Below are 20,514 nucleotides of genomic sequence, written 5' to 3' on the forward strand. Positions count from 1 at the left end.
CAATCACATCTGGTTCAAACTATATGGTATCTACTATGATTTACATGCCTTGTGAAAACAAAAGAGATGTTGACTGCCTGTGGAAAGAACTAGGAAAATGAGCACAAGCTTTAAAAATAAATGCCTACTGTATTCCTCTTACCTCACTTCCCATATCTACTGAATAATTTCCTGTCAGCCTACTACCATTCGGTGTTCACATTGCTTGACAAATGAACAAACGAATCACGAGCATTCATAGCTTACACTGCACAAAATAATAATTAAAAAATTAGAGACTGTCATGCACTGCTAGCAGCATATCTAATCACTGGCCTGCCTATACATTTGTTTGATTCTAAAAATTTTTTGAAAACATCTAAATTGATGCTCAGTGCAACCATACACATATACCCAAAAGTAATAGCTCCCATAGCATACCTTTCACAAAACAAATAAGGAATTAATACTTTGAACAATCTTCTTAATTTCATGGTACATCAACAGTGAATATAAATTATTAGGTTGAGTAGATAGGTTTCATTATGAACCCTGTTAATACACCAAGCATGCCAAGTTAATGCAAATGGTGAGCCGAGCATTGGTTTAGGTGCTTGAAATAAGCAATTCTAAAACCCAGGGTATGGTTGCAAAGGATCACAAATGAAGAGAAACATGTCAAGCTACTGTCAGAAAATCAAGAAAGCAAACACTTATATCAGGTTGTAGCACAGCCTCGGCAACTGACCCACTCAAGAAGATATGCTATGTGCATGTACAGATGCGGACATAAGTAAACTGAGCACGCTTTTATGTTTGAATTAAAATCAAAACCACGCCTTCTGCACTGGATATAAGAAAACAATATTTGCCCAAGTGAAAGGGCACTGGCATCTACTGCTGGTTCGCATATACCACGACTGCCAGTTTCAATTATGCTACGAGTGAAGAATTTTAGAAGCAAATAGCGTGTTCCGTTTACTTTTGTCCGCAAGAGTACTTTCACAATTATCCTTTGTTGCCAATAGCTTCAGGTCATTTCAATTTGTCACTGCAAAACTCCTTGTCTGTACTCCTTGTGGTAAAAAAATACTCTGCACAGGTATCCAACTCCTTGCTTGACAGGAAAGTGCGGTCTGGCGCTCGGTTCCCATTTTTTGTAAAAATAAAGTCAAGTTCTTCCTTCTGCACAAACTCAGGAATGTCACCAGTTGACCGAGATGGCTTACAGATGTGGTAAAAGGGTACAATGGCTTGATACCATGCCTAGAAAATGAAGGGGATGGAAGACTATCCTGTGCCTCACTCCTCGGGTATGACTGTTTTTGGGCGATTAGTTATGTGACCTCCCTGTCTTGCAAGTTCTCACAAACTGTAATGAATTGATTGAAATCAGGTGCCTAATGTCCTCAATTTTCAAGTGTGAATGTGCCCCAAATGGCACTTGCCTCGTTTCCACAACGATCACGGAAATGTCTCCTGTAAAGAGACCTTTTTGATGAACAAAACACTTTGTAGAGAAGCTCGCTAATATAATTCCGCAAATAATTGCAAGGACACATCTTTGCTAGCAGTAGAAAGGATGCAAGCACAAGGGTCTGCTTGTACAAACTCTTATGCATATGCCCATTTTCGCACCTCTACAGTTTGATATTTTGGGAGAGAAAGTTGGCTGAGTTCCATTCATTAGAGTTTTTGCAGCACAAAAACATGCCTTTTTTTTTTCACTCATCATCTCTTTGTGAAGCTACTTGTATTTATAATCAAGATGCAGTATATCAAACATATAAAACTTTTCCCCTTAAGCTTGCGCATAATGCAATGTAAGAACAAAACATTTGGCTTCTCATAACAATGCAGTCTGACATAAGCTCTTGATGCCTGAACTAAAGAAGGAACAGTGCTGCTTTCAGGATTTAATTTATTGTTGCTAATATGTTCACAGTGTCTTGACACAATACCCTTTGTGCATAAAACAGCTCAAGAAATTACATTTCAAAAGGCCGATCTACAGCTTTCAATCCTCAGCACATTACATAAAAGGCACAGACAGCGATTAACAAGGGTGCCATTTCAAATGGCACAAGTGATTACATTTCGCACTGCACGAAGCAATACTGTGAGAAAATTCCAAGCTGTTAGTGAAAAATAATTCCACCTCCTAGATGTGGCACTAATGCAAAAGATATTAAGCTTCAGGCATGTCATGATGCATACCAAGTGCTGTATCATATTTCAGTAGCACTTGCACAAGCAGCACTGCACTACACAAGCACCATGCAGCGGAATGTTCACAGTAACAGCTTCAGGACTTCACCCTACAAAGCGGGTACACAGCTAGACCTTGCTTGAAGACTGTCACATCACCTATATAAGTTACATCTTCTTTTCCAACCACTGACTCAAGAAATTGCAAGGTGTAAGTCAGATCTTCACTGCTTGTTTCTTCCCTACTGTTCTGATCATGGGGACGCTTAGGATGCCTCCAGGGATGGACGTTGTGCATGAGCTCAATGCACTGTTGGAAGGAAAGTGCTTTGCTTTCAGCTGATGCATTCGGGATGTCTCCTGTGCTTGACGATGAAGAATGAGGCAGTTTACACCCAAAAGGCTTCGACTCTGCAATTGCCGCTTCTCCGTAACCCACAATTTGAAGTGACAGTTTTCGTCGATGAGGCTCTCCAGGCTGCTTCACTGGAAGGAACAGTTTACACCAGTCTTTAAATTCATCAATGGTCAATGTTTTCAAAAACTCAATTTCTCGCTGAAGCCGATCAAAGAGGTAGTCGAAAGAAACAATCTCTCCCCAGTGCCTGTCAGCTTCTTCCTGAAGATACAGATCAGAACAACTCTTCTGTTTTATTAGTGATGAAACTTGAGTGGAAAACTCCTCCTGAGTCAGCTCAGAAATTTTTTTAGCAAAAATGGAAAGAAAAAGCTCCATCTGTTCATCAACATACGAGCAGGTAAACTTTTCAGCAGAACAACACACTGCCACAGTGAACCCAACAATACCATTAGTGTTCCGATTTGAACAGCTGACATCATACCCAAGTTGTGACTTGGTCCTCAAGATGTCAAAGCATGGTTCCTCCATGAAGTCAATCATCAGCTCTGCAAGTGTATGCTGCTTAACATTTCCAGGACCAAGCTGATAATAGTTTACAATCATTGAATTGTGGTCTTCAATGTTAAATGATGCAACTCTGCAATAATAATTTCCAAGTGGAATTTGCATCACTCTAGAATCCGGTATCATGTAAGATGGAAGAGGTGTGCAACTCAGTTTTTGTACTGCAAGCTCAGCCAAAGCAATAGCTTCAGAAGAAGTGAGGTTTCCATGAACAAGGCCTTCAAGAAAGAGCTGTTGCCTGAACTGCTTCACAAAGCACAGCAGAGAGGAGACAGTTGCGTCCTTGATGACTGTTCGCTTCTCTATGTTCGACCAGTGATACTGTTGAAGAATAGAGAAGCGAGTGTCTGTGCAAAGGTGTGATGGCTTCATGAACAAATTGTAGTACCGTTTGTGCAGATGCTTTCTGATATTATCAAACAGCTCTTGTCTCACTTCAAAAAAAGCTAGATGGTGCAAAATAACATCGAAGAGCACTGGCAACTTTTCATTGAAGCCTAGAACCTTTACAATGAGCCCATTCTCACTAGTTGATATGGTGAAGTCGAGGGCTGCACACACAGCTGCATTAGTTTCCTGACTCATGTTTTGGAGCAATATGTCACACAGCAGGTCCATAAGGACAGCATTCTCGGCCGAGATGTACATAACAGGTGATATGAACTGAAAGTACACACAGGCTTTCGGCACATTGAATTTAGTGTCCTTCTTGTACCATAGGCGATACCGCTGATCCTCATGCAGTTTGATTGGCAAATCTGACTGGTGCTCACTTTCCTCCTTGAGAGCGAAGTCAGAGGCAATATACTTGTTTCGCTGGGGTACCTCGAAGTAAGGGTCAGGCACAAGGTTGGACCAAGCTAAAACCCACTCCTGTGGAACCTCCCGAGTGCAGTATGGAGTCTCAAGGTATGGTTCTTTCAGAGAGCAGATGCCTTGCTTTTGGTAACGACAAGAGATGATCATTATGTTTGCTTTGCAAGGAACCAGCTCATCCAAGCACTTTTGAATTAACACAGGGTCATACTCAAAAAGGCATGTTTCACCAGACAGATAATGCTGTGGTGGATAAAGCTGCATGTTTGCACACAGGCGCTCAACATAGTCCAATGGACTTTCCTCTTCGCACCAGCGAAAATTGTTGTCAGCAACTGTTTGGATTTCTTCAAATATGCTCTTGACAGGTCCCACTTGCCTAGCCATGGCTACAAAAGAAAAAACTGCAGTAATGACTTCCTCAACATTTTTCAGCCCTTCTTCAGTCAAAGAGATTGTAATGTTAAATAAGGAGCAAGTAGTGTTGTGATGAAATCCAGATCCTTCATTTCCAGCAACAAGGCCAAGGGCCCATGCTCTGTCTCGTAGGTAGGCCAATATGCTTCCAACACCTTCATGTCCTATAACATAAGAAATGTACTCTAAAGGCTTTGTTTTGTACTCGTGAAGCAAAGATGGCAATGCCCAAGTGATAGACACATTGTTGACTTTCTTCACTGGCTGCACTTGATACAGTTTGGTGAACTCTTCCATTGGAAATGGCTCAGAAATGGGAAAGCTTGGAAGTTCTACTGCAGGTGTTCGTGCTGGCATGGCAGAAAATATCTCCCTGACTATCTGCTCGAGATCATCCAAGGAATGCCTCGATTGCACAGCAAGAGTCATTTCTGATGGCCGGTAGTATTTTTCAAAAAATGTACGCAGCGCTGCATGAACATCTGTGCCATTTTTCTCCGGTACATTTTTCAGGGAATTTGTGTTGCCCCACATAAATTTTTTCATGGGGTGCCCACCATAGGCAATGCTACCAAGTAACTGCTGGAGACGGCAAGTATCAGAAGGAAGTACCAGCTGGAACTCATTGTCAATGGCCTCCAGCTCCCTTTCCATGCTTTCTTTCCTTAACAATGGTGACACAAAAAAATTGGCAAATATGTCCAACGCTCGATGCAGATGCTTTTGGTGAACTTCCATCTTGTAGACGGTCCTTTCACATTCTGTGTAAGCATTATCGCTGCCTCCATGCTTGTTAAGATATGCATCAAAGTAATTCTCTCGTGGGTACTTGGCGCTGCCCATAAAGACCATGTGTTCAAGAAAATGTGCCAACCCTTGTAACTGATCCGGTTCATGAAAGCTTCCCACACCAACACACAGGGCAGCTGCTGCCATTTTTTCTTTCCTCGTATTATTCTGCTGCCTACTGTCAGCCAGGGAATGGTGTCCAGATTGAGCATCACTTTCGCCTTCACTTTGACTGCCTTGGCCACTTATGTCGTCATCACTCATGCTCTCGTCAGAAGTGTCGTCTGAAAACGGGCACTCCGACGACTGCGGCCGGCTTGATGACCCAGAGCAAAGCTCAATGTTCCTTTCTGGCGGTTCGTCACTAGTACTTTTCGCTTGCGGAGGGTCCTCGTGTTTTGCGGCATTCAGATAGTTTGCTATCGAAGATGCGATGCTAATCTTAGGGAGGGCGGCCACTTGTGCGGCCCCAAAGCAATTTTCTGGTAGCTCTTCTGCAACGGTGATGCAGTCATGGCTCATTTTTCTCGAGCTCGCCACTGACGACGAGGACTGGCACGAGGATGAAGAATGTCTAGACGAAGAGCAAGACATTGCAGAATGTGGACGCGTTTTGTGGTCTGAAACAAGAAGTGCGGTGAGGCCATTTTCCAGGGTAATCACTCGATACTGTCTGATATCATTCGGCGACTTGATAACGTCTTCCATTTTTACACGCCTTTTGATGGATTCCGGTGGACTTTTTGATGAACGGCTGCGTCTGTTAGTAGACTCCTTCAAGAAATAAGGTTTACAATGTCCACGTCCATATTGAAGAGCCACAGCTATAGGGTTGTTAATAGTCTTATGAAGTATTTGCAAGTGGCACAAAGCTGCCACGGTGCACCCGACAACACAGAACCAGTTCCGCACCTGATCGCAAGGGCCAGTAGTCCGTCAATCCGCCCTCATTAATGGGATCGAGGCGATGAGTACAGGGCACATGCTCATAAAATGTCACTCTGCATGTCGAATCGCAACAGCACAGTTCAGCGAACACATACGGATTCCGAAGATACACCGAACGCCGGCTACGCCGGTTCTAAACTGACGTAACTGACTGTAGGCTTCAGCGGCTTCAGCTGGCTACTGCTCAATGGTGTTGTTGGCCAATGTTGGCTGTATAGTGGTTAGTGTGAGGCAACGTTGAAAAATTTTCTATTGCGTCATATTGTCTTTCTTTTCAAACAAAAAGTCACAGACAGAAATGGTACACTATTACAATTTTTATTACTGATGTATGACGTACGATAAGGGCTCAAGGGCAAGTGACATGGATATCAACGCTTCGCTTCGCGAATCGCTTTCTTCCATGCTTCCCTCCATGCATACAGCACATAAAGTTCCTTACACAGCCACTGTACCACTTACACTATGCCTCCATGCTTCCTTCGCACTCAAACGCCATATCGGCAATATCCATGCTGTATCCATGCGATCCATGCCAGCATGCGTTTTCCACGCGTATGTACTGCATTAGCGCAATCAGATTCTGCAGTTTCAGTAATTTGTTGCGCGTTCTTGCAGCCACGCGGAGCCTTGCCGATGGTACAGTCGTGTGGGTAGATCGATCCGCGCTAGCAACGTTCCTGATGTAGCGCGTGCTGTCACTTAACAGTGGCGCGCTTACTTTCGGAACCGTCGCAGGGGTACTTTCGGAATAGTCGCATGGAATGGATTTTACATCCGCAGCTGATAACGTTTCGTCTCAGGTAAGGTATTCGCCTACGCTAGGTGAAATGTTGTTACTGTCAGCTGTGCTTTGGAAATACACGAAATAACCGATGCATAATGATACCGATTAAAATCGATTTGTACGTGAATTCTGTGACAGCGCAAACGTTTTCTTTCTGTGTACGTGTTTCAGGCGGACGAAATAGAGGCACTGAGCGCAATATACCAGGATGACTGGAAGGTTGAAGACGCTGCGAAACGGGTGTACAAGATAGAATTGTGCAGTGAAGGCAACGGTGACAAGCTGAGCTTCCAGGTAATGGATCCCCATCGAGCTTTGTTTTCCGTTTTGATCATAATTGTTTAAATGCTAGGTTACACTGCCAGCAGAGTATCCTTCGGAAGCACCGCCGTTCTACGAAATAAGGTAAGCGCTCGCAAGCTTCCTGCAGAAAAAAAAAAGAAAAAAGAAACGCGCGCGTTGGGTTATTGGGTTGGTGCATGCCGTTCAAAATCCGGCTGGTACTTTTTCAGCGCGCCATGGATGAGCCAAGAGAGAAAAGCAAGGCTTTTGGCTGCCCTGGATGACCATTTCTAGTATGTTGCCATTTAGAATACTGTTTTGTAAAGTGTATTATTGTGCGTGTATATAAAAGTTATGAAATACAAAATTCTCTGTGCTGTTATAAGTGTGGTGCCTTGAAGTTTATTTGCGCAGTTCAGATCTGGTGAAACCCATTTTGTGCTTATGTTTCATTGTGTGTATGTTGTCATGTTTGCCACTGTATGTTTGCTTTTATGGTATTTGGAACGCCTTGTCACAGTATGGGCACATAACGTTTCCTCATTTTCTTTACAGCAATCACATGGGTGAAAGTATCCTCTATGATTGGATTGAAATTGCTCGCAAAGCAGTATGTGAAGGTCCTGCTGAGATGAGATCAGTGCGTGTCGGTGATGATGAAACACTGGAAGTGGTGGAATCATTTGATCAGCTGGTGATGGAGCCTGACATTCCACCTTCTGGTAGGGCTACAATTTTTCCTCTATCAAATAAATGGACAGCACTGTAGTCAGCTTTGCAATGATTGAAGAATCCCTTTTTATGAGCTCTCAGTAATTACTGGTGCATTTTAGTAGTGCTATTAGTATCCACCTTTGTTGAAGCATTCTGGTTATTGCTGAAACGACGTGGTTTCTCTGAAGGTGGCATAGTGCTTACAGTGCCAGTATGTTTCACTAGGCAGTGCCACCACCTAATAACATATAAGCAATCACACACAATATACAACACAGTGCTTTAACATCATCATCATCATCAGCCTGACTATACCCACTGCAGGGCGAAGGCCTCTCTTATATTTCTCCACTTAACCCGGTTCTGTGCTAGCTGCATCCGCTTGACCCCTGCGAACTTCTTAATCTCATCCGCCCACCTAACTTTCTGCCGCCCCCTGCTACGCTTTCCTTCCCTTGGAATCCAGTTTGTTACCCTAAGCGACCATCGGTTATCCTCTCTTCGCACTACATGTCCTGCCCATGTCCATTTCTTCTTAATTTCCACTAGAATGTCGGTAACTTGAGTTATTTCTCTGACCCACTCTGCACGCTTCCTATCTCTTAATGTTACCCCGACCATCTTTCGTTCCATAGCCCACTGGGCTGTCCTCAACTAAAGTAGAACTCTCTTGGTTAGCCTCCACGTTTCAGCCCCATAGGTGAGTACAGGCAAGATGCAACTGTTTGCAATGCAAGATGCTTTGATATCTCGACCAATTCGATCTGGTCTGTTGGATTGGAAGCTTTCATTCTCTGGCGTTTCTTAATCAAATCTTTCGTCTCCTTGGACAGCTTGCCGGTGTCCTCTCTAACTATCCTACCGCCTACTTCTACCGCACACTCAGTAATGATATCTCTGAAATTATTGTTCATTGCTTCTAGGGTAATGTCGCCATCCTCGGTTAGAGCTGAATACCTATTCCGTAGCGAGATCCTGAACTCTTCTGCCCTCCCCCTCACCGCTAATTCGTTGATGGGTTTCTTTCTTACTAATCTGTTGCGTTCCTCCTTCAGATTTAGGCTAATTCGGGACCTCACCATCCTGTGGTCACTGCATCGCACTTTCCCGATTACCTCTACATCTTGCATAATAGCCGGGGTTGAACACATTATGAAGTTGATTTCATTTTTAGTCTCCCCGTTAGAACTTTTCCATGTCCATTTCCGGTTCTTCCGTTCGCTGAAGAAGGTATTCATGATTTGTAAGTTATTGCGCTCTGCGAACTCAACTAGTAACTCCCCCCTGCTATTCCTAGAACCAATGCCATAGTCACCTACTGCCTGGTCTCCTGCCTGCTTTTTCCCTACCTTAGCATTGAAGTTGCCCATTAGTACAGTATACTGCGTCTTTACTTTTCGCATTGCCGATTCTACATCTTCGTAGAAGCTTTCAACTGCCTGGTCATCATAACTACATGTAGGTGCATAGGGCTGTACCACCTTCAGTTTATACCGCTTATTAGGCCAAATTACGATGCCTGCCACCCTCTCATTAATACTATAGAATTCATCTATATTACCCGCTATATACTTATTGACAAGGAAACCTACTCCTAGTTGTCGCCTCTCTGGTAAACCTCGATAACAAAGTACCGTCTGTTGCAGAAGTTTGCAGCCCAACGCGCCGAGCGGAGGAGCAGTATCGCTCCCGAGAGGTGGCGCTGCGCTCACCGGCGCTGCCTGGTGACGTAGCTATAAAGAGTGAGGAGGCTTGTGCTCTCTCCTCATCCCGCGGTTGATATCGCACATCTTTGCTCTCAGCCGTGGGATGAGGGCAAGAGAACAAGCCTCCTCAATCTTTATAGCTGTGTCACCAGGCAGCGCCGCCTCTCGGGAGCGATACTGCTCTTCCGCCCGGCGCATTGGGCTGCAAACTTCTGCAACAGACGGTACATGCCCATCCTTCAGTACAGTATATGCCTCATTCGGCCTCCTAACCTCACTAAGCCCTATGACATCCCATTTCATACCCTCTAGTTCCTCTAACAGCACTGCTAAACTATCTTCACAGGCTAGGGTTCTAGCATTAAACGTTGCCAGGGTCAGTTTCCAGTGGCGGCCTGTCCAGCGGAGCCAGGAATTCTTAGCGCCCCCTGCTGCGTCACAGGTCTGACCGCCGCCGTGGTCAGTTGTTCCGCAGCTGCTGGTGACTGAGGGCCGGGGTTTTGTGGAGCTTATCATAAGAGGTTGCGGCCAATTACTGCACCAGGGTGGCCAACTTTTGTTGTGGTGAGGGATTGCGTTGCCGGAGGTGTTCACCGGCATCAGGTTGCATCCCAAACCTGTTTATGCAATTCCATCGACACGCGGATTTTTTTTTTTTAATCCGGTGGAGAATTGCGCGGTCCTCTTGCATGCGAGGCAGATGTTCTGCCGCTACGCCACCGCTGCACCCAGTACTTTAACAGCACTCATTTAAATGTACATCTTTTATAATGCGGCCAGAATTTCAAGTGTGATGAATTTTCTGTACTGTTTTCCAAGACATGCCCGTGCACTAGTCGTATTTAGTGAGTCAAATTTTTAAAGAAATGGGTTCGGAAATGTGCGTTGACTTACCGTAAAATTCCAAGCAAGCCCCCCCCCCCTTCTCACATGCTGCCCCCCCTTCTCACATGCTGAAATTACCGAAAAAGTAGAGGGGGCACTTTCCCGGAATCGAACCGAAATTTAAGATGACAAGATTTCCCCCCAGAAAAATTGAGCACAGTGCACATGGATTCAAAATATTCATTATCTTTGATCAGGGCAATCGTGATTAGGAGTGTGCGTCAAGATTTCATAAACCAAGATACCGGCAAGCTGCTACGCAGTGTGCTCTCGCTGCGCTGTCGCCGCCAATACAAACATTTTCACTTGGCATACTGTTTAAACATATGTTTGCAGTTGTCTTTTTCTTTTCGTCACCAGCTCCCGCCTAGACAGCAGCCATCTGCTCTTTGGGTCGTGCACACAGGCTATCTCGTTTGCACTTGTCATCGTCATCCGACGCCGCCCTTCAACAGGGGTTGTATGCACCTGTACACATTTCCTGTACACATCCTCTGTACACGTTCCCTTGTTTTGCTGAAGGCACCCTGTTAATTCGTTACAAATACTGAAATTGCTTTGGATTCTGGGACAAGGTGGGGCGTGCACTGCTGCCTGGGTGAGGTGCATGCCAAGGGTAGGGAGCGGGAAGGTGCGGTACTAGGGGGGGGGGGGGGGGGGGGGGGCGGACGCTTTCCCGGAACAGCGCGGAAATGCGAAATTAACAGTGAAGTTAGGGAGGGCTTGCATTGGTAGGGGCGCTTGCTCGGAATTTTACGGTAGAACTAAGATATTCTAGGCAGCAGTCATAAGGTGCATTCACACTAAGGAAGTCACTTAAGGCATGCTACCAAGGAGCATATCTACAGCATAGTACTTATGTTACTATGCTGTAGATATGCATGCTGATATGGGGCTGAAACGTGGAGGCTAACCAAGAGAGTTCTACTTAAGTTGAGGACAACCCAGAGAGCTATGGAACGAAAAATGGTAGGGGTAACATTAAGAGATAGAAAGCGTGCAGAGTGGGTCAGAGAAATAACTCAAGTTACCGACATTCTAGTAGAAATTAAGAAGAAGAAATGGACATGGGCAGGACATGTAGTGCGAAGAGAGGATAACCGATGGTCGCTGAGGGTAACAAACTGGATTCCAAGGGAAGGAAAGCGTAGCAGGGGGCGGCAGAAAGTTAGGTGGGCGGATGAGATTAAGAAGTTCGCAGGGGTCAAGCAGATGCAACTAGCACAGAACCGGGTTAAGTGGAGAAATATGGGAGAGGCCTTCGCCCTGCAGTGGGTATAATCAGGCTGCTGCTGATGATGATGATGACTTATGTTCATGCTTGCAGGTGGGTCACTTTCTTTTGGTCCCGTTCCAAATGAGGGTTGTCGGTGAAGAAGGCTGGAAAGCTGGGGAAGTTGGTATCCATTTGTTGTAGGTGTAACAGCGCGAACTAGAGGAGATTAGAAATACATTTAAGAATGACGGAAAGTGCTTGTCTGTGTCTTCTTTCTGCTTTTGTCTCTCATCTAGTTCATGCTGTTAACCTGCAATGAAGAGTGAGTTGTCAGTCTTGCCATTTGTCTTGACGTTACTAGCAAGAGGAGGTCAGGTGTAGAACCTCCACATCACTTTCGAGTTGCCAGCGATGCATTTAGCTGCTTGTAACTCTTTCCACAAAGTTGGAAAATCTACCAGCATGCAACCTCTTCCTGTGACTGGTGCTTTTAAACCAAAATAGTTGCAAAACCTTCATGGTACGTAGGTGTGAATGCATGGACATACTCTGTCACATTGACTATGCTGATGACAACAGCTTGGTATTTTGGGTGTTGGGAAAGCACATGTCTACATGTACCATTCAAGTTTGCTACATTGAGGCCATTCAAATCACACTAGCTTAAATTGAAACACCTAAGTTTTAAACTACATTATGATTTGAAAACGTTAATGTAGAGAAAGACAATGTCGCTCTTAACTATTTCACTGGCACTCTCACTCGTGTATCTTGAAATCACAGTAAATCTGAAACAGATTGGCAATAACTCAAAACTGTTTTATGAGGTGAACCTATACTTGTGAAAGCAGTGATAGTAATGGCTAGTCCGGCTGTTGTCAGAAGCAGAATAGCGATGGCTGTTGGTCATGCTGTTATTGTACGACTGTAACTGTAACTTATTGTAACTTCCTAGATTGTGTGTTTACATCAGCATAAAAAGTCTGGAATGTTTTAGAATTGCCCATGTGCTGAATGCTTTATGAGAAATTGAGCAGTGCCTAGTGGCATAAGCTAGTACCTTGTTTAGGGTCTTGAATAAAAAAACATGCCATGCTAAATTCTAAACCCCAGACGGCTGCAAAAGAAAACATTTTGTGATGATAGTTTAAGAAACTCCTTGTACTGCTGGAAGGGACATTCTTATTGAGGTGGGAGATATTTTGTTGCAGTAGCATTCCTAGAAGAAACGAAGTCTTTCAACAAACATCATGAAATAACTTTATGTGCTCAATACAGTTAAGCCACTGAAACCATTCATTAGAAATCAAGTGCTGCTAGCAGAAAGGTCACTTTCTCAAGCTTTTGCTTTCTCTGTTTTATTTCAGCCATAGATTTCAGAGGGAGCTTGAATATCTTTCACGGTGATGTGCTGGAAGACCGTAGAAGTGTATTTCAGGCTCATCTTGCTGAAGTTCATGCTGCAAGAGAGGTGTGTAATATGCTTGCACACAATGCATGGATTTGGTTATTTTGCATGCCATGCTACAAGTGAGCTTTGCATTGCTGTGAGATAAGAGACTGGCTTTTTATCCATTGCATTTGTGCAGAGGTATGGTGCCCTAACTTTTGCTGGAAAATTCACATGCTGCTTTTCACATAATGTGCAGATGAGGTTTGCCTGTGTTGAGACAGCACAGTGCATTTGTGTGAGTAGACACCCTTTTGGCAAAGTTTCAAGTTGAAAAGATAAGAGCTAGCTTACATAGGAATAAACCAAAGCATAAGTTTTTTTTTTTTTTTTTACAGCTGTCAGATTAGGGATTCATCTGTTTTTAACTTGTTCTATGCATATGTGGTTATGATCAACTCGAGGCCGGTCTATTTTTCACACAGGCTTCCTGTGGGCTTTATTTCTTTGCAAGCAGCAACGCATCCTTACATGGAGGTGCAACACATACCCTCGATTGCGTTCTTAACAGTTGTTGCTAGTCATTTGATTGTGTGCAATTTGACTGTACCGCATCTGGTAGCTAGAAAATTAGGTTGTGTCATTGTCCGCCTGATTATTGCTGTGTGATTCCATCCAAAGTGGTCCAGGATTCCCCCCCCCCCCCCCCCTTTTTTTTTCTTTTAGAAATCTAACCAATGCCAAAGAGAGTTCATGGTCTTCGTGCAAATGTGTTCAAGAAAACTGCAGTGTAAGCTGCAGCTACTGTAGGGGTGGATCCAGAGGGGCACCTCTGTGCTGCTGACAGCAAATAAGCTATATCATGAAGTTGATTCAAGCAATGTAAAGCTCTGGTGCTTTGAGCAGTGCTTGAGCAGACATTGAACATCCAAGGAGGCAGTTACTGCACTGACCAATAATGCGCACCATTTAAAAAAAAAAAAAAAAAGAGAGAGAGAAAAAAAAAACGTGAAATTGTGTGCGCATTAGAATTTGATACGAAACTGAAAAGGCAGCAACTTTGTCGCATCCATCGTCATTGCAATTTCAAGATGATGCCGAAGCTGTTTGTGCAACGATGTCGAAGACGCTTGGAGTGAAGCTTAAAGCAAAGCCATTCCCGATTTGTGTTGTGCTGTAGAAATCGTTGTGCTTATATACTTCCTGATGGCAAAGGTCTGTCAATTCTGGTGAGGCAGGTTTCAGTGTCATCCTTTGCATGGAGAGTGAGGGCAACGGAGCCGCTGCACATGCTTATGGCGTGCCGGAAACGTGTGTTCATGAATGGAGGAAGCAGAAAGGCTGCATCTTCCTGAGCAAGTCCACCCGTAAAAGGATTAACGAACCACAGACAGGTCTGTTCCCAGGCCCACCAGACAAACTCGTAGATTTCATTAAAAACCTTTAAGTGGCCCACTTGCCAATTACAAACGAAATGCTCAAGGTAAATGCACTGGAGCTGGCATTTAAGAAGTGTTGCAGTGCAAATATGCAGGATGGCAGTGTGGTCAGTTGAAAGTGACAAGGAGCTGTCAAAGAGCGATGAGGAGTAAAACTCCAGGAATACATCACATGTCCCTCTTACAGAAGTTTTCAGTTTTTTTCGATCACACATAATTTGTGCACGTTAGATTTGGGGGTGTGAGTTTTTTTTCTTCCTGACTGAAAATTTCGTGCACGTTACAATCGGGTAAGAATAGTATGCTTTGCACACCACTTTCCAAAAAGTTATTGCTCTCCTACACATGCCTGGGTGAAACTGGTATGGTGTGGTATACAGGGTTTAAACCTTTGATGGCCCTTGCTGTACATCGACGATGGCAGATTTCCATCCCACAGTTTTTTTTGCACAGGAACAGTGCCCCTGTTTCGTTTTAAATTTCCCGCCCTACTGAAGACACATGAGCACTGCTGCTGTGCTGCTGCTGCCTTCTAGATTGTTTGAATCACTAGAAAAGTTGCTCCTGATACCGTATTGCAGAGAAAAAGAAGGAATGTTGATCTTCAGCGTGCCACGTGATTTTGGTTTCTCTGCATGACCACAATGGAGGTGCATGAAAATAGATTTTTATCTTTAGTGGCACTTTCTTGCATGAGCCTGCCAATACAGATTTCTATCTTTATTATCACTCTTTTTAATTTGTTTATTACCAATGCTTATTATTATTGCTCTGTGCGTACTAGCTTCCTTCCATACATTCAGATGCCCGGTAGTGTGGTGTTATGGATGCACGTGATGTCTTCTCACTTATTACTTATTATCGCTTATTGTAGTATTGCTATGCTACAGTGAACTAGAATAGAATATACAATGTAGCAGACAGGAATGATTTCCCATGGGGCGCTTGCCCTCGCCAATACTGAACTAAGTGAAGGTGTTGCTGTTGGCCACCCTTGAATGCATTGCTATGGTGTGCTACGACATTTCCGAGTTTGTCTGCAAACAAAATTGGCAACTTGCATTGCGCTGTGTGCCTGGGGCATAAAACAATAAACTATTTCTTTTTGGCTATGCACCAGTACTATGATATTATCTTGGGTACAGAACGGCAACCACTCAAGCACCATTGTAATCCATAGGTTTCTGGCAATGTTCCAATCGCACCTTCTTGAAATCGGGCTGGAACGGGTGGCATTTTTGGGGACAGCTGGGTTTTGGACAACATGCTACATTCAACTAGTTCCAGCTCTAACCATGCTCTTAAGAAAATATTGAACATTTTTGAACGTCTAAATAATGCTGTAACCAAAATATTGTCCATGATTTGTTTTTGCCCTTTTTTCCCTCTTTGCTCTCGTTTGTTCAGGAATCAGGAATGAAATAATTTAGCTATAGCGAGTTTTTTTTTCTTAAAGTAGTTCGACCATTTAAGGTTTAATGTCCCAAAGTTGACATGGGCTATGACAAATGCAGTAGTAGACTGCTCCAGATTAATTTTGACCACCCCAGTTTAACATGTGCCAACACTGCACAGATACCTTGCATTTTTCACCTCTATCGAAATCTGGCCGTTGCATTTGGGATTGAACCTGCATTCAAGGGCAGTTGAACAATTGACAGAGGCCATTGCAACCGAGCGGTAAAGACCCACTGATAAGATCGCATTATATATTTTCGAGTAAATGCACTGTGATAAATGTCTTATTTGTATTGGGGTTCTCAATAGGCTTCAGAATATGAATATGGTTCTGCACCAACTTCTTTGTAAGGAAATCCAGAAACGGCAGTTACACAGTCGATGGTCTTCCTGTTGGCGTAAAAAATAAAAAAACACTTCCTTTCCCTTAAAAATATCTTTCTTAAACTTAGAGCACGGTCAGCTGTGGTGGCAAGGTGTGCTGCTGTTTATTTCAGGTTCTTACTCTGGCAACCAGGAGAAATAACAGGTCCCCAAAGACAGAGTTTTGTGAAAATGGTTCTGAATGCTTTACTTTAACTCTGCTGGGAATAATAAAATAATTTCGAAACAAAGCTGTCTTGAGTGCTTACGAGATAATGTGATTTGTATGCTTTATGTTTTCGACCCCCCCCCCCCCCCCCCCCCCATTAGTGGAATAAATTTAAAGTCTGCATATTCAGCCCTAATCTAACAAATACTTTTCCTATGCAGCATTTAAGATAGTATGTAGTTGAACAGTTGTATAGGGCTGTTAACTTGCAAAATATACCATTAAAATGATTCTGCTCTGTAAATTTTTGTCCTTAAAAACAGCATGATGGGCCTTTTACTGGTTAGTATGAATAGAGAAAGGCAGTCAAAAAGCAAATTCTAAATGACAAAAATAATATAGTTTAACAAAGCTAAGTTGAGTAGAATGTGCAAAAGTTCTTGCTCACAGGTGGTAGGTGATGGAGATGACTGCATTCAATGTACAATGCGAGAGTGTTGCAGACCAACACGTGGGGTAATTGGCTGTGGTAATAGTTACAATGTTCCATACTCGCTTCCGATGAAGTATTTCTGGGTTAGAATCTACTGCACTCCAGCATTTTTTCCTTATTTCTGCCCGAGCTAGGCAGAATTTATTGGTGCCAGTCACACCTGCCAGGAAAACACTGTTGCTATGTCAACTAGGCTGAGCCACAGGATCGTTGACAATTTTCTTGAAGTAGGACGGCTGGATGAGTGCATTCACACTACAAATAAGCTAGGAAACGCCTTTTTTGTAGCATTGCTAAATAGAATTTTTCCTAGTTAAATCCCTTATGTTCAAAAAAGCACTGGACCACTTGGCATGGAATGACATTCTTTTCATGTCGCATTACTGGTGTGCAAACCTTTTTTTGTGACATTATGCCTATTAAACCTTTCACAGGTTGAACATGTCCTGAATAAGTTGAAGACAAACAGAAAAATAGCAGAAGCCACCCACAACATTTGGGCTTATCGGTATGTAGGCTTGCTCAGTGCTGTAAGGGAAGCTTTGTTGACAAAAATAATTTATAGCATCTCCTTTCCTAGCATCCTGCAAACAGAGCCCCGCAATGTGTTGTGTAAAGACTGTGCAGATGATGGAGAGACGTGTGCAGGAAATCGCCTCCTTCATTTGTTAGACGTAAGTTATGATCTTGAATCAAGTATTCTGGTGTACTGCTGACAGCAGACTGACTGCGATTATGCAGGTTCATGACCTTTGGCACACATTGCACTGTGGCAAAGCTCTTGTGCTTCAAGATTGGTCAAAACTGTTCGAATAGCGCACAATACACAGTGCAGTAGTTTTCCAACAGCCTGTCACGTACAGCATGCAATTAAAATTAAGGTCATTGGCTTGCGTTACTTAATTCAGTGCAAATTCTTAACACACCATACTCTTCAGTGTAATCCTGCTACATCTGCGGCACACTTCATAAAAGTGGAAATATTTGCAATCAGTTGATGCGGTTCTTCAGGGGGTTCTCAAAGTGCATTTTTCAGTTCCCCAAACATCAAAAACCTGCGAAAGTTTGAGCCGCATCCTTTTTTTTTTTTTACTCTGTTTATTTTGGGGGTGAACATATTGTAGTTATTGAAACAGGTTATTTGCTCTAAAGCCAGTCACTATTTATTGAATTTGAGTGAAAGTCTGAAATCTCTGTTTCAAGGTCACATAGTGAAGTACAGCAGAACAAATTCGAAAAGAAAAAAATGAGTGAATTGTGCCTATGCCGATTTCCTGAGAGAGCATAATTCTTGTGTAGCGATTTCGCATACTGTATTAAGATCGCTCGGTTTCAAAGTCGCGTTATGAGTTACAGAAAAATGGAATGTACCGGGGAAGGCAAACAGTGCCAGACAGGTTCACAACAAGTTCTGGGGCGGGGAAGACACAGAAGGCATAGAAACAACAGGTTCTGAGGTGGGGAAGACTGAGAAAGCATACCACGGGAGAAGAGGCAAGAGCAGTTCGAAATGCCGCTTGTAATTGCCGATGTCAAAAAAGTGAGGTGCAAAAAGTTTAACAAAACGTCAAACTAGGCTTTTTGCCTTCACATTTTTTAAAAGTTCTAAGCACCCCCCATAATAGTTTTGCAGGCATTGTGCAAGTGCATGCTTTCTTTTTACGTGTGTTAAGAAGCAAGCTAAGAAGTGTAGGGTTCCTCAATGTCTTATGACAGCCATTCAGGGTTATGCCGTGCTTGACAAGCTGACAAGATTGCAATAAATGTCGCAGCTTTTTACGGCAACAGGAATTCACCGAGTGCTTGCATCTCAATACTTGCTCCATCTTGAGATGGCCAATAGACCTTTTCAAGCTTCCCATGCAGCATCTTGTGTGTGCTGTAGCTAAAACATTAATTTGGAATGGGCTGCGTGCTTATGCCAACAGATGTGGCATATCAAATATTTAGCTACTCCAGTACATTGATATAGGCTATATTTGCACCTCTATCATACTAGTGACACGTTAAGGGCCCCTTAGTGTGCTCCTCTAAAACTGTTGCTTGTGTCCCACTTCTACAGATTCTCGATGTGAAAAATGTCCTTGTAGTTGTGAGTCGTTGGTACGGAGGCATTCACCTGGGCCCAGATCGCTTCAAGCACATCAACAATGTGGCGAGAGATATCCTTGAACAACATGGTTACATCAAAAAAGAAGTGCTGACACCAGATTCCAAGTCCAAGGCAAAGCAGAAGAAACCAAAGGGCAAGAAAACCTGAGAAGCATTTTTGAATGCGCTCTTTCCCCGATTGAAAATTAGTGCCAAGCACTGCCACTGCCACTGCCATAATTCAGTTAAGGACCTATGCAATGCTCTGCTGCTGTAAACAGAAAGGCTGTCTTTTTAGAGCCTAAATAGTCCCAGCGAGTGCGTACCTTTGAAATTGATCGAACTTGTATAGGCTTTCTATTTTCCGGAGTGCGAAATTCCAGGCTGAGCTGCCTAGTCTTTCAGTAAAAATTTTTGGAGCAAGTTTCAATCACATTTGAATAACAAATTTATTTAAACACAATGTATGAATTCAGTAGAAGCAAGAATGAGTGCACACGTCTTCCAACTTTATTCTGTCTAAAAGTACCCAGCCCTATACATGTATGCATCACATTTTCTGCCCATTGCTTGGTACATTCTACTACTTCCCTGAATTACTGCTGGTAAATAATGTTTGTTGTTTTGCAATATGGCAAAAAAAAAAAATCCCATGCATCACAGCTTCACACTGAAACATTTGTGTTCTTTCAGGTGTCAACTGACTAGACGCCCCATAAATTCGGACTTTGCAAAATATGTTTGGCAGCTATAGAAAGAAATCCGCCATTTAGCATTAGACAGCGCGTATACATTCGCTACTTTTTCGCAAAACGATTTCATGAAGAATGTCGCTAGTGTCGAATATTGCATGAGTACGCAGTGCGACTAGTTTTTTCATTCAATATCTTCACAAGCAAAGACATCCATTAAACCTCGTTCCCCCCCACTTTGCTTCACTACTGAGCTCATCCCTGACATGGACAACGAAAAACAATTGAAATATTTCAATCGTCAAGAATTATGAAAAGAAAAAAAAAAAATGTGGTATTGGAGAGGAGAAAGATTGCTGCAAAAACTGCGCATTGCACAAAGCACTGCTCGAATACGAGTCTACGAAGGAGCTTGACATTGCGTCTGGGTATAAGGCAGACCTTTGCTGTGTGACTTCGCAGGCAGCATTATCTGCTATATATTGATTTTCACGAAATAGAACCACGATGTGACGGCAACAGGAGCTACATATCTGAGGAAGATCAGCGCGCACGAAATCACGTCGTTGACCTGTCGCGTTTCGCCGGCAAATTCACGTGGTTTTAGCCAGTAATATATAGAATATGGGATCTGCTATATGGTTGATCACACGCTAACGAGATACACCAGCTGCTAAACATTCAGACAGAGGATGGGAACAGTAGTGCGCGCGCTTCACTGGGAACTGTGAAGGTCCATCAGTGCGC

At 43.4% G+C, this 20,514-nt stretch overlaps 2 protein-coding genes across 4 annotated transcripts; one reads left to right on the top strand and one right to left on the bottom strand.

Moving 5' to 3' along the window:
• Nucleotides 1-1,883: 1,883 nt before the first annotated feature.
• LOC146205757 (nardilysin-like) lies at nt 1,884-6,251 on the bottom strand. Its single transcript, XM_084590423.1, has one exon. The coding sequence runs from the start codon at nt 5,840-5,842 to the stop codon at nt 2,285-2,287; it is 3,558 nt and encodes a 1,185-aa protein (XP_084446549.1). The 5' UTR covers nt 5,843-6,251; the 3' UTR covers nt 1,884-2,284.
• Nucleotides 6,252-6,492: 241 nt separating this feature from the next.
• On the top strand, nt 6,493-19,732 carry LOC146205758 (protein IMPACT-B-like). 3 transcript variants are annotated; one of them, XM_084590429.1, is made up of 10 exons: nt 6,493-6,637; nt 6,701-6,885; nt 7,041-7,163; nt 7,222-7,274; nt 7,382-7,444; nt 7,707-7,873; nt 13,040-13,143; nt 17,419-17,492; nt 17,565-17,658; nt 19,047-19,732. In XM_084590429.1, exons 2-10 carry the CDS (start codon nt 6,847-6,849, stop codon nt 19,242-19,244), a joined length of 915 nt encoding a protein of 304 aa, XP_084446555.1. In that variant the 5' UTR covers nt 6,493-6,637; nt 6,701-6,846; the 3' UTR covers nt 19,245-19,732. The 3 variants fall into 3 exon arrangements, with proteins under 3 accessions (XP_084446555.1, XP_084446556.1, XP_084446554.1); XM_084590428.1 differs by having other exon boundaries at nt 6,519-6,885; XM_084590430.1 differs by lacking the exon at nt 17,565-17,658 and having other exon boundaries at nt 6,516-6,885; nt 19,047-19,202.
• Nucleotides 19,733-20,514: the final 782 nt, after the last annotated feature.

Source organism: Amblyomma maculatum, chromosome 1 (genome assembly GCF_055883805.1).
Source record: "Amblyomma maculatum isolate TAMU_Amacu chromosome 1, ASM5588380v1, whole genome shotgun sequence".
Taxonomy (NCBI): Eukaryota; Metazoa; Arthropoda; class Arachnida; order Ixodida; family Ixodidae; genus Amblyomma; species Amblyomma maculatum.